At 35.8% G+C, this 13434-nt stretch overlaps 1 protein-coding gene across 1 annotated transcript in view; it reads left to right on the top strand.

Annotated features, from left to right (window-relative positions):
• LOC124804720 (microtubule-associated protein futsch-like) overlaps positions 1-3934 on the top strand; it is a 71935-nt gene extending 68001 nt beyond the window's left edge. Inside the window, exon 8 of the mRNA XM_047264996.1 lies at positions 492-3934. Within this exon, the coding sequence (XP_047120952.1) occupies positions 492-661 (170 nt within the window). The 3' untranslated portion in view covers positions 662-3934. The remainder of the gene's footprint in view (positions 1-491) is intronic.
• The last annotated feature ends 9500 nt before the right edge of the window (positions 3935-13434 follow it).

Here is a 13434-nt window from a genome sequence, read left to right as displayed (position 1 = left end):
ACTGACATTATCATCTGAATGTCCCCCTCATGCCAACTCTTAATACCTCCTTATATGTTTTAAATGAACTGTACCCTCTGTTTACCTCCTCAAGCTATTAACTTCATGTCCAATTTCACTCATCACGAAGAAGTTCAGCATCCTCACTACTTTCTAATGTCTCATTTTTCCCACCATTTTGATTGTATTTGTGCTCCTGTCTTAAATTGATGATGCCAAAGCATTATATGTATAAAGTATGTCGAAAGGTACTTGTACAGTAGTTTCCAACTGTATCTCTCAAGTGATATATGTGCCTCACTAAAATTTCAGGTTGTTGACTGAAAAGTGTTTTCTTTATTACGTATTAATATTATTATGATGTTATAATTAAAGTTTTTTAGTTTAGTCATTTAAGAGGTCATACTGCTTTGAGTTTTATCAGAAGTTACACAGCAGAAATGAACGATAAATGAAATATTGATGTTCTTGTTGTTCTTCCTAAATTTCAGAAGTAACTATCATTCCCACATATGATACCGACACTCTTGGTTACTGGGTCGCCGAGAATGAAGATCTGCTTACAAAATACAAGATTGACCTCTCTCCGTCTGCAAGTCGCTGCACAATAAATCTGCAAGATCATGAAACAAGCTGTTCAGCATATCGGTTGGAGTTCTAATTGTTGCTGACTGATAAACAGTCACAGAAATAAACTCACTGCCCATAAAAGCCATTACTGCTCTATAGTATGAACTGGCTTGGACGATGCCATTTTTAGCATTAGCTGAAGTATTTCTTGTTACCATCCTTGATACTTTTTGTGGTCTAAGACAAAGGAAGTTATGATGTCCTTACAGAGAAATTAAAAATGTCTTTCAGGAAATTTTCTTGTATGATGAAGTCTGTGCTGATGTTGAGGACCCTTCAACATAAATGGTGATGATGAAACGGAAAAAAATGCAGCAGTTTTGTTGTACCATTTATTTTTAGATTGTTCTTTCAGAATGTCAGCAGTTCTATTTATACTGTCAGTTCATAAGATTCAAATAGATGTATGGTCACATAAATATGACATTTATGATATATGTCCAAAAAATGTTAGCTGTTTTTCAGTTTCATTGATACACAGAAAAAGTAAGACACGATGTGGTGTGTGTTTACATTTCAGTCCTGGGGTAAAAGACAGTTTTTACTGAAAGCAAATTGTCATAAAACTGTGGTACTTACATCCATAAATATATGTATATATAATGAGCAAAATCTTTTTCAAAGTATTGAGTCTAAGAAACACCCATCTCTCTTACACATTCAAGAAATTTATTTTTCTAAGCTTCCTGAGAAGTGAAATTGAAAGTGAAAAGAGAGAACAACTTTCCCATTGGGTTCAATGTATATTTGTTGATAGTAGAAATTAAACTGTCTCACGCATTAAATACAATCACTACCAGTTGAGCAAACCATTAAGTACTTTTCAGAAAACAAAACAAAAAAAATCATGTTTTTTGTGCCATAGGCCTCAAGTGATAACACATGAAAAATTATACAAGAAAGGATAAACAAAAACAAGAAATATTTTATAATAAAACAAGTCGAACATAAGTAAATTATTTCCTATGTCCATATAGTTAAAACAATCCCATTATTATAAGATGCCACATTCGTCTTATGTTGCTTATTATATTATAAGCATCAACATGATTTAATTATTGTTCCTAAAGTGGACATTGTATCATCCATTTTCACGTTTGGAGGGATACCGTTAAACAGTGTTGAAAAACCAAATAAGATGACCTAGTTTTTGATCTATGTAACGTTTTACTAATAATGTTAAAATCATGAAATTAAAATTAATTCCCTAAACAGTGTTACCTTAATGTAAAGTTGTTAGAAAGTAACAGAAGCTTCATTGAATGTTTAAAGTGCATCCTGAGATCATATTTTGTGTGTCATGAGAAAAATGAGTCTGCAGTAACTAATAATTTATCCATATCTTCAGAAATGTTCCATTTTTTGTTTATGAATATTGTAAGCTGTAAATTTAGAAACTGTGTGTTTACTCACAGTCATGATTGTGCAGTGGTTGTGTGTATGTACTCAATAAGTGCTCACCCTCATACCTAAAGTGACATGTACTTACAAACACATTAATTTAAGTCTTCCTCTCACCCTCCTGTTCATTCCTGCCTGCAATGCAGTTTTTAAGAATATATGTTTTTGAAAGTTTTAATCTATATTTAAGTCTTCCTACACATAGCAAATATTTTATATTTATACTTAGCAACATAAGTCTTATTTTTAATGCTGTCATCGTATTTATGTAGCGTTTTATGCATCCATTGTGCACGAAAATACACTTTATGTAAAAGCTTGAATGCTAGGCAGAAAAGTATTTATCATTTATGTTATCTTTGATTCAGATGATATTTGATGTGGTACATAATTTAAACATTAGCTTAATTTTTTTTATCTGCCCAGGTGGGACAGTATAAGTATAGAAGACAGACTGTTTTTTGAAACAAGAAAGAAATCCAAAAGTGTTGGCATGGATAGAACTTCCTTCAGCTCAGAAAAAGAGAGCAGCTAGATGTTGCGTTGTTATAAGTTTGTTTTTGTGTATGTGAATTGTTAAAACAAGTGAACAAAACACCGAAATATGAAGGAAGAGTATGGACTGTTGTAGATAGTATCTATCAAATTGAAAACTGTTGAGTGTAAAATATTTCATAGGCATGAAACATGATGAAATAATGTCTGAAGCACTACAAAAATGGACAATTTTGTGGAAATATAGAAGTTTATCTGACTTACAGCAACATACATGTCACACACACAACTCTTGAAGCATAGATGAATTTGTAGCAAATGGAGGAATCCGTTTTATCCTCCTCTGATTTTGTACTTACCTGAGAATGTGTGATTTTATAACAGTAAAAAATTAGGACATTTAATTTTTTGTACAATATTGTGTATCTTTCCAGAAATGTGTATTATACTTCATTTCATTTTGTGTGCTGGTCAATAATCTAGTTTTGTAGAATTTTAAATAGTTACTTCATCTGTATCTTTCATTATTATAGATTGCTCCCTGTTATGAACTGTTTCTATATAAGGCCTAATTTATTGTTTTTGAAAATATTACTCTTGTTTTGTCCACATGTTTTGTACTTTTGTTAATGGATGGTAAACTTGAATATGACAGTGTGAATGAGGTGCTCGTTTATTACTTTCTGACTGAAAATAATTTTCTGAAGTAGTTTAACATACAAAAGTTTGTATGTTTGTTATGAGATCTTTTCAAAATGACTGTTGCCATGGAACTATATATGTATAGTGTCTACAGTATCTCAGCAACAAGAAACCGAGCTTGAATAAATGAAACACAGTTGTTAATAGTTAAATCGAACTGTTGCTATCGTAAGATAGAGAAGTTGTGGTAGAACTATGAATGGTGCTAGCAAATGCCTTGTTAAAAATACAAATCAAACCTCCACATTTTTTGTGTGACTTTACTGTTAATAATTACAGTTGGACCACTTAATAGGTCACACAAAAAGAGTGTGTTGAGAGTAAAAGTGTAAGCAGAGAAGTGAAGTTTGTATTGGATTCAGTTGTGGCTGGCCTTGTGATTGTAAAGAATGTTTCCTTATTTGACACATCATTTTACGATTATTTATTTATTTATTTTCCATATAAAAGTTATTTGTGTTTCTAATGTTGCACCTTTAAACTTTTATGCTTTCATCTTTATTATATGAAAATTGAAATTTAAAAAAAAATGGCTCCTGTCTCATCAAAACAACATATTTTGTCATGTTTGCTTAAAGTGAAGCTTCTAGTCACAGAGTCTGCTCTATGCTTGTTCTGATACCATTGCAGTGTATGTATGGGAAATGTATGAGAAATAAATCAAAACCAAAAAATAAACTAAAAAGGGGAAAATCGTGAAAATGAATTTTTGTTCATAACTTTATTTTTACTTTGTCTTGTGTCATGAGCCCTTTTTCAGCTATAACTTCTCCTTTGTAACCTCAGACATGGAGAGACATACTGCCTACAATCTCACAAGCTCCTGAGTTGTCACTAAATGGTTGCTTTTGCTTTTCCTCCTCTTGTAAAAAGTTTTCTTACTTGGTATTCACTGTTAAACACACAAAGGTCATAGCAATATTGTTTAAGAATGATGAATATTGTGATAGCACTTCTGTGTGTTTTTATGAAACTGAAAATCTAAATGCTGGATAAATATATTATGGAATTTTGGTTTTATAAATCGATTATTTGTTAATTTATAAAAAAAAAGTACCACTATCACTAGATTTTACCTAAATTTATAATGATGTACCTATAACCAAAGGATTGTGTACACTTTATTCATCACAAGCTGTACACTGTTTAAGGAAATCAATTATATTATAGAACAACTTAATGACCAACAGACACATCATAATTTCAGCTGTTACTGGCTTTGGAATGCAAAGTGATTAGTTCCTCTGTCAAAAACACATGACTTTTCCACTTACAGAGAGGCAAACCCGACAAAGCCCAAATTCGTGGTTGTAATGTTCCACATGTAACAACAGAAAAAAATTCACATCAGACAATCATAAAATATGAAGAGACAGGCACTTACCTTCAAGAGGTGAAATTCCTGGTATTGTGAGAGATATATGTGTCATCTGGCAGTACTTGGAATTTTACACCCTGTAGGTAAGTACTGGTCAACCAATTCATCTCCCTACTATTTTGAGGACAATAAATTAGCAGTTACAATAATCACTGCATAAACACCACCAATTCAGGTATCCAGAAATCCAATGATAATGATTTTGTTATCTTTCCTCACCGTGATTTAAAAACAGGAGTTGCACATAAATAATATGCATAAGAAATTGTAAAATTGCTCTCACACAGCCCACATATCATTAGAGGCACTCTGTTCTAAATACATAATTTTGAGTTGAAGATAAAAAATTAAAATCCATCAAAAGCACCTTCTCATGGTGTATTAAGCTAGGTATTGGAATAGTGTGCAGATTTAGTAATTTATCTTAGTTAGCAATCAATGAGAAAATAGTCTATTACTCAGTAAACACAAACATTATACTGAGATTAGCCAGAGAAGTGGATTGAAACATGCAACAGTCAGACAAAAAAAAAATGGCAGTTTTCAAAAGTATTTGAAAAGATTATTTGTCAGTATTTATGGGCACATTGTACAAAATTGATTTCTGGTTCCTAAAAATTTGTTTTTTAAAAAGATATACTGTGGGTAAAGCTATATTTGTATCCCTGTCTGCACTGGTAGAAAATATAAAATGAGAATCTTCTCTGACATTGCAAAGGTTTTGCTCTGTATAAACCACAATACACATGTGAAAGATTTTTTTTTAGGTAATTTTAAAGTACAGGGCATATCAAAAAGAATCATCCAATTTGGCACGTCTACATAAAAGCCTTCTTTCATACCTTTTCATAAGTGTTCAGTACGCTCCCCTTGCGATGCACAGCATGTCAGTGTGGTATTCAGATTGTTCCCACACTACAGCGAGCGTGTCTTGAGTTACAGCTTCCACAGCTGCTGTTGTGCGATGTCTCAGTTCCTTAATTGTTGTCAGTAACAGAGGCACATAAACAGAATCATTTGTAAACCCCATACAGTAAGGTCTGGTGACCTTAGAGACCAGTAATGGAATGCTGAACATCTGGTCCTGTTCGACCAATCCATCATTCAGTAATCCTTTGATTTAAAAACTCCCACACTTTCAGATGCCAGTGTGGCAGCCCCCATCCTGTTCATAAATGAAGGCATTTGAATAAGTCTCCAACTGTGGGGCAAAGAAAGTTCTCAAGGATATTGAGATATATGCTTTCTGTAATAGTATTCTTGGCAAAGAAAAATGGGCCATACACCCTTTTCCATGGAACTGCACAAAACACATTAAATTTTGGAGAGTCTCTCTCATGTTGTACCATGTAAAACCAAGCGTTTGCTCTTTCCAGCAGAACATTGTTCATGCACTTACCTCAAATAACATAACAGGTATGATTTTTTTTTTTAAATTGGATGATTCTTTTTGATACATCCTGTTCTTTACTAAACTGTTGAAATGTTAACTCCATTTTTAACACAATAACAGCATGAAATAACAGCTGAACATAAAACTCACTGCATAATGACTCATTGCAGTGAGTCTGGCAAAGTTGTAAACACACACATTTTATAGAAAGCTAACAGGGAGAATATTGGAAACAAAGAGCTTCAGGGTAGAAACTGTAAAACACTTACTTGAAATATCCAATGAACAAGAAGTGTTGCAAGGATATGTGGTCCACTTATTGTCTCATAGTACAGTATCAGAAAAATATGCAGTTCCACTAACTGACGGATATAGTTACACAAGGGAAACACAACAGAAATACAAAAGTGTGGAAGAGATAGCAGGAGTGTTATTAGAAGATTGTTAAAACACATAGAAGATCTGTAACTTTGAAACAAGTGAAGAAGATAGCTGCATGCTTCAAAACAGACGACAAATAGTACTACCTTCTTTGTTATTCACAAACACTATAATTGATACGTATCTGTAATCATAAATTTACTCCTCTACTCTTTATCTTTTATATTCGAAGGACGAAGTTTCATTTGTGGTTTGTTTATTTCTCATAATGTCTACTTTGTTTTTAAATTTTGTTGTGTGAAAACAATGAGCAGCCAGCATCTTCAGAGAATAAATAAAATATATGTTTCAATGAGGCCTCATATTTGTACCAATGTTCTTTTTTTAAAAATATTAATGCATAATACATACATTTTGTATTATTTACGAAAACTGTTTAACACAATTTCCCAGGCTGCGAATTATCAACCTCTATGACAACACTCACATTACAAAGTTGAACATGGGCCCACTGGCAGTCTCAGGAATCCTGTAGGGAGGCATGGCTATGGCCATCAAAGGCCTCAGGACAGTCAGTGTGTTAATCCAACAATCCAGTAAACACAAAGCACACAATGCTAGGGTACAAGAACTTTTTTCCCAACATACATCTATTGAGAACATACTGTGATATAATTCTGTAGAATTCCTTACTGTTTTTTTATCAATCTAAGATTGACTGTAAGCAATCAGCCTACATAAAACTGAATACTGCTACTGGAAAGGCCTTTGTCCACCATAACATAAATTTTTACATAGTAAAAGCTGGTTCTGCTTTAACATAATAGACTCTTCTGGCAATTACATAAAATTACTTGAAATTATTGATCTCTTTTTCGTACTAGTCATTTTGCCTATAAATTTCTGGCCATTAAAATTGCAACAACATGAATTGGCATGTGACAAACATCAGGCTGGAATGAAGTGCACTACATGCTTGGACATATGAATGAATACAGTTTCAGTACAATCACAGGAAGTAGACAGTAACCCCATATAAATTATGTATATAAGTAAAGATTATAGAACAAATTTCTGATTCAGAAATCTTCTTTGTGAGAAGATTGTGTTTTTATGCCTTGCCTAAGAAGAAGAAGAAGAAGAAGAAGAAGAAGAAGAAATGTCTACCGGCAAGTATCAAATTTGACATGGCCGGATCATGGCCTATCATGACCGCATTTTACCATTCTGCATTATTGCTGCTCTCATTGGTTGGCATCCAACAACTGTCATATGAATATGGAATTTATGGGTTCAGAAGAGCCACGGTCAATGCCATGCAGGATCCCAGTGACCCCATGTGACTAGCATCCAAGTCTGCTCAGCCATGCAAAGACCAGACGGGACTATCACAGACCTTGAGTCACGTAATGGGCTCACTTGCAGCAAAACGGGCAACTGTTGTGATGGTATGGAGCACCAATAGCTTCACAACATGGTCACCTCTGGTTTGAATTGCCTGTTATTGGGACATTTCTAAAATATATCGGACACAGGTGTTGCCCTAGCTTCAAGATCTCTATGATGTTACCTTTTAACAATATAATGCAAGGTATCTTGTTGCCAGTACTGTCGTAAACTACCCCAGTCAGAGGACGTTCGAATGTTGCCCTGGCACATATATCTCTCTCATCACTGAAAGTAAGCTGGTTATGTGTTGCCGCAGTGGCAGTTCCGTGTACTAAATTTTGCACTGAGTAGAAATGCACTGCCTCCAAATTTAATTACGTATTCTTCCAACTAAGCTGTATACACACAAAAAGTTCAGTTTCATTACCTGCTATCTTTCCTAGTGTTGCTGTTTTAATGGCCAGCAGTGTGTGTAACAAGTTCAAGATGGTAATGAGGTGGATAAAGGTGGCCAGCCGATTTCTCACCAGCAGTTATTTGTTTAGCCATCCAGATTACAGAATCACATCACACACTTTATGGCAGGAAAGAGGATTGCTTGCTAAAAGATATATTCACACAGACAGCATGACAACATCTAGAGCACCACCAACTGTCAGTATAATGATAATTGTTTGGGTTCTCTTGATGCAGCAGCAGATAGAGGCATGCTGGCAATGGTGTACCAAACAGCAACACAGGACACATCTTTTAAGATGTGTCCCAATTCTGCATACAGCACCAAGTTGGAGATGAATGAATATTGCCAGACATTGTCATAGAACCTCAGTACCAGGTGTGATGGTACAGTGTCCCCCATGATTAGCTCTGGTTTGTGTAGTGGATATTTTGGACAGCAGCCATTACACTTCTGACATGTTTCAGCACAATCGTCATTCCCCATATGTGACGTCCCATGACGTCTTTCAGCAACATAACTAAAGACCACATGTTGTTCTGACATATTTGCATTTAACCTTTGCCATGCCCTGCTAAGCACTTTCACCAGAACTCTCATCCATGAAAATATCCGGTCATGGGCTGCCAAAAGACTAGCACAGCACCACTCACCATCCACTAGGATTGATGAACTCTGGCATGAAGTCTGCAAAGGGATTGTGAAAACACACTGCATATCATAAAGACTGTAACTATAATCTTGTTTCAAATAAATGTATGGTGGAAAACACTGTTGGCAGCAGCAAACATATGAGTCAGGCTTTTTTATGTTAAGAGTGAGTAAACTTTTTGTTAAGTTTTTCTTTGCTATTCCAACACCACAGTAACACCTCAGACATCAAATGAAGCTGTGAATCTGCAACTCTAGGCCAAACATCATCAGCTAAGCTAAGCATAGTCATAACAGTTGTGGATTTAGGTATCTCCTAAATGCCAGAAAATAGCCACAGACATACCTCAATACATAAACAAAGATAAACATATGCATACAGAAGACAAAGAAATTACCAGGTGTAGAAGTATGAAACCAGAATGTGGTTGCAATAATTACACATCTGTTGTTTGAAGCCAATAAACAATATTTTACCCAAAATAATCTCCATTGCTATTTATACATTTCTCCCATCTCTCCAGCAAGCCATGAATTCTTAAAAAAACAGTTCTACTTTAGAAGCGAACCAGGTGGAGAGCCATTTTCGTACATTTTCATATAACTGATGCATTGTTCAGCAAGAGCATGTCCCAGTGATGCAAATAGATGACAATCAGGAGAATAAGCCGAATGTCCTAGTATTTCCCTATTTCCCAATTGAATGTCTCGATCATTTCCCTGATGCATTTTGCTGTGTGCGATGGAGCATTATCATGGAGCAACATGACTTTGTGTTGCCTTTTTCCATATTTCAGTCTTTTTTCATGTAATGCTCAATTGAAATCAATCATCTGCTGTTTGTAGCAATCAGTGTTAACTGTTTCGCCTGTTTTTAGCAGCTCATAATAGATGACACCCTTCTGATCCCACCAAACATAGAGCATTATCTTCCTTCCAAAGTCATTTGGTCTTGCAGTGGATGTCGATGATTTGTCTGGTTTCACCTGTGATTTACGATGCTTGGGATTCTGAAAATATACCCATTTCTCATCACCTGTCACTATTCAAAGGAGAAATGACTTTCTTTATTATCTGCCAAGCAGCATTTCACAAGTGGTCTTTCGATTTGCTTCCTGCCTTTCATTCAGTTTGTGTGGAACCAATTTTCCCACTTCCTGTGTCTCTCCCATAGCCACAGAACCAAAGAGAAATTGCTTTCTGCATCACATTAAATTGTTCTGCAGGTTCCTTTAGAGTATGAGTATCATCTTCACCCAATAAGGCCTGCAATTTGTTGTCTTCGAACTTTTTTGGTTGTTTCCCGCACTCGTTGTTTCTCACATCAAAATCACCACTTTTGAATTTTTTGAACCATTGTACTGGTGCCAACATTTGAGGCACATATATTCCATCCTACAATTTCATCCTCACATTTAAGATGTATTAATAGAATGTTGTTACAAAAATGTGTAACTAGCATTAGTTCATAATACTTTTGAATCATTTGGAAGTGGTATAAACCTACAAGTACAGGGTGGTCCATTGATAGGGGCCAGGCCAAATATCTTACGAAATAAGCATCAAACAAAAAAACTACAAAGAATGAAACTCATCTAGCTTGAAGGGGGAAACCAGATGGCACTATGGTTGGCCCGCTAGATGGCACTGCCATAGGTCAAACAGATATCAACTGCATTTTTTAAAATAGGAACCCGAATGGCGCTGTAATAGTCACAAACGTATAAGTATGTGGTATCATGTAACATTCCGCCAGTGTGGATGGTATTTGCTTCGTGATACATTACCCATGTTAAAATGGACCGTTTACCAATTGTGGAAAAGATCGATATCATGTTCATGTATGGCTACTGTGATCAAAATGCCCAATGGGCGTGTGCTATGTATGCTGCTTGGTATCCTGGATGACATCATCCAAGTGTTCGGACCGTTCGCCGAATAGTTACTTTATTTAAGGAAACAGGAAGTGTTCAGCCACATGTGAAACGTCAACCATGACCTGCAACAAATGATGATGCCCAAGTAGGTGATTTAGCTGCCGTTGCGGCTAACCCGCACATCAGTAGCAGACAAACTGTGCGAGAATCGGGAATCTCAAAAACATCAGTGTTCAGAACACTACAGCAACATCGATTGCACCCGTATCATATTTCTATGCACCAGGAATAGCATGGCGATGACTTTGAACATCGTGTACAGTTCTGCCACTGGGCACAAGAGCGTACGGTTGAAGCGGTATTGAATAGCATATTTCATGACAGGTGGATTGGTCATTGAAATACCATACCAGGGCCCACACATTCACCAGATCTGACATCCCCAGATTGCTTTCTGTGGGGAAAGTTGAAGGATATTTGCTATCGTGATCCATCGACAGCGCCTGACAACATGTATCAGCGCATTGTCAATGCCTGTGCAAACATTACGGAAGGTGAACTACTCTCTGTTGAGAGGAACGTCATTAGATGTATTGCCAGATGCATTGAGATTGACGGACATCATTTTGAGCATTTATTGCATTAATGTGGTATTTACAGGTAATCATGCTGTAACAGCATGCGTTCTCAGAAATGATAAGTTCACAAAGGTACATGTATCACATTGGAACAACCGAAATAAAATGTTCAAACATACCTATGTTCTGTATTTTAATTTAAAAAACCTACCTGTTACCAACTGTTTGTCTAAAATTGTGAGCCATATGTTTGTGACTATTACAGCGCCATCTATCACAAAGTGAAAAAAGTGGTCCAACTAAAACATCCATATTTCTTTACGTACTACACGAATATGCAATAAAAAATGGGCGTTCCTTCTTTTAAAAAACGCAGTTTATATCCATTTGACCTATGGCAGTGCCATCTAGCAGGCCAACCATAGCGCCATCTGGTTTCCCCCTTCAAGCTAGACAAGTTTTGTTTTTTGTAGTTTTTTCATTTGATGCTTATTTAGTGAGATATTTGACCCTGTCATGATCAATGGACCACCCTGTATAACTTATAAGTCAATAGCAAAGAGGCTTTAATGATTCCTAATAAACTTAATTTGTCATAGTAATATCAGGACACAGAAGTGGAAAGGGCCTTGTCACATTCAGCTAACTGTCCAATCTCTCATTAGTCAATTCCTATTAATACTGAAGAAATTCCATAAGTCTTATTGGAAACGTGAGTGCATAAAGCCACAAAGAAAGAAATGGCATCTATGGTAAACCACATAACAAAGAATGGAAAATCCAGGGTGGAATGCAACAATATTATGAAAAGGAAAGTTGCTACTCACCATATAGTGGAGATGCTGAGTCGCAGGTAGGCACAACATAAAGATTTATTTGTGACAGTCTTTTGGTTCTGCCTATCAGCGACTCAGTGTCTCTGTTATATGGTAAACCATATTACTGTAGAGGACAGTAATACAGATGGAAACACCCATTATCAGTATTTTACATGAAAAAAAACAAGGGTTTATCTGCACTAAACAAGTTACATTTTGTAACTGGAGACAATTCGGTAGTTTTTTTATTAAATGCATTTTAACCATCAACCGTTTATTTGTCCCATTAGCCATGACTGTTTATTAACCATCACCCAGGGTACAACAGATTAATTAAAAGCATCCTATATTCCCTTGAAGCCAAATCATGTCAAATAGAGAGACATCACAGGAGAAATAAGACAAACAATTACAGGAAGAATCCCCCAGCAGCCAAGTTATATCAGCCTATGTTTGATATAACTTGACTGCTGAGTGATTCTTCCAGTAATTGTTTGAGTTGCTTTTCTGTGATATTTGTCTATTAGACATGAGCTGTGACTGTCAGTGTTACGACAAATTACCAGGTGTTTGTACAATTTCATCAGATAATTTCAATATTGTTCATCTTGAAAGAATATAGGATACTTTTGACTAATCTGTTGTACCCTACATCCCGGATGATGGTTAATAACTGAAACTGGTACATGACTTATGAGACAAATAAACAGATGATTGTTAAAATGTATTTCATAAAATACTTTATGGCTGTTGAACCTCACCTTATGGAACATTAAAAATTAGATAGTTCCTTTGAAATAAGACGTATTTAAATGAACCTGTAGTAGCACCACCTAATGTTATCAAACAAGCTGTCTGGTAAACTCCATTTGCGACATACACTGAGGAGTCAAAACTCATGGTATACCTCCTAACATCATGTCAGACCTCCTTTTGCCTGGTGTAGTGCAGCAGCTCAATGTGGCAATGACTCAACAAGTCATTGGGAGCCCCCTGTAGAAATATTGAGCCATGCTGAGGCTACAGCCATGCGCAACTGCGAAAGTGTTGCCACTGTAGGATTTTTTTCAGAAACTGTCCTGTTGATTATGTTCCATAAAATTTGAATGGGATTCATGTTAGGCGATCTGTGTGGCTAAATCATTTGCCTGATTTGTCCACAATATTTGTCAAATCAATCATCAGTAGTTGTGGCCTGGTGACATAGCCGTTGCCGTCCATAAAAATCCCATCCTTGTCTGGGAACATGGTCCATAAAGGCTGCAAATAGTCTCCAAGTAGCCA

This window comes from Schistocerca piceifrons, chromosome 7, assembly GCF_021461385.2.
Source record: "Schistocerca piceifrons isolate TAMUIC-IGC-003096 chromosome 7, iqSchPice1.1, whole genome shotgun sequence".
Taxonomy (NCBI): domain Eukaryota; kingdom Metazoa; phylum Arthropoda; class Insecta; order Orthoptera; family Acrididae; genus Schistocerca; species Schistocerca piceifrons.
Note: the sequence above shows the minus strand (reverse complement) of the source record. Positions and strands in the feature narration are given on the sequence as shown.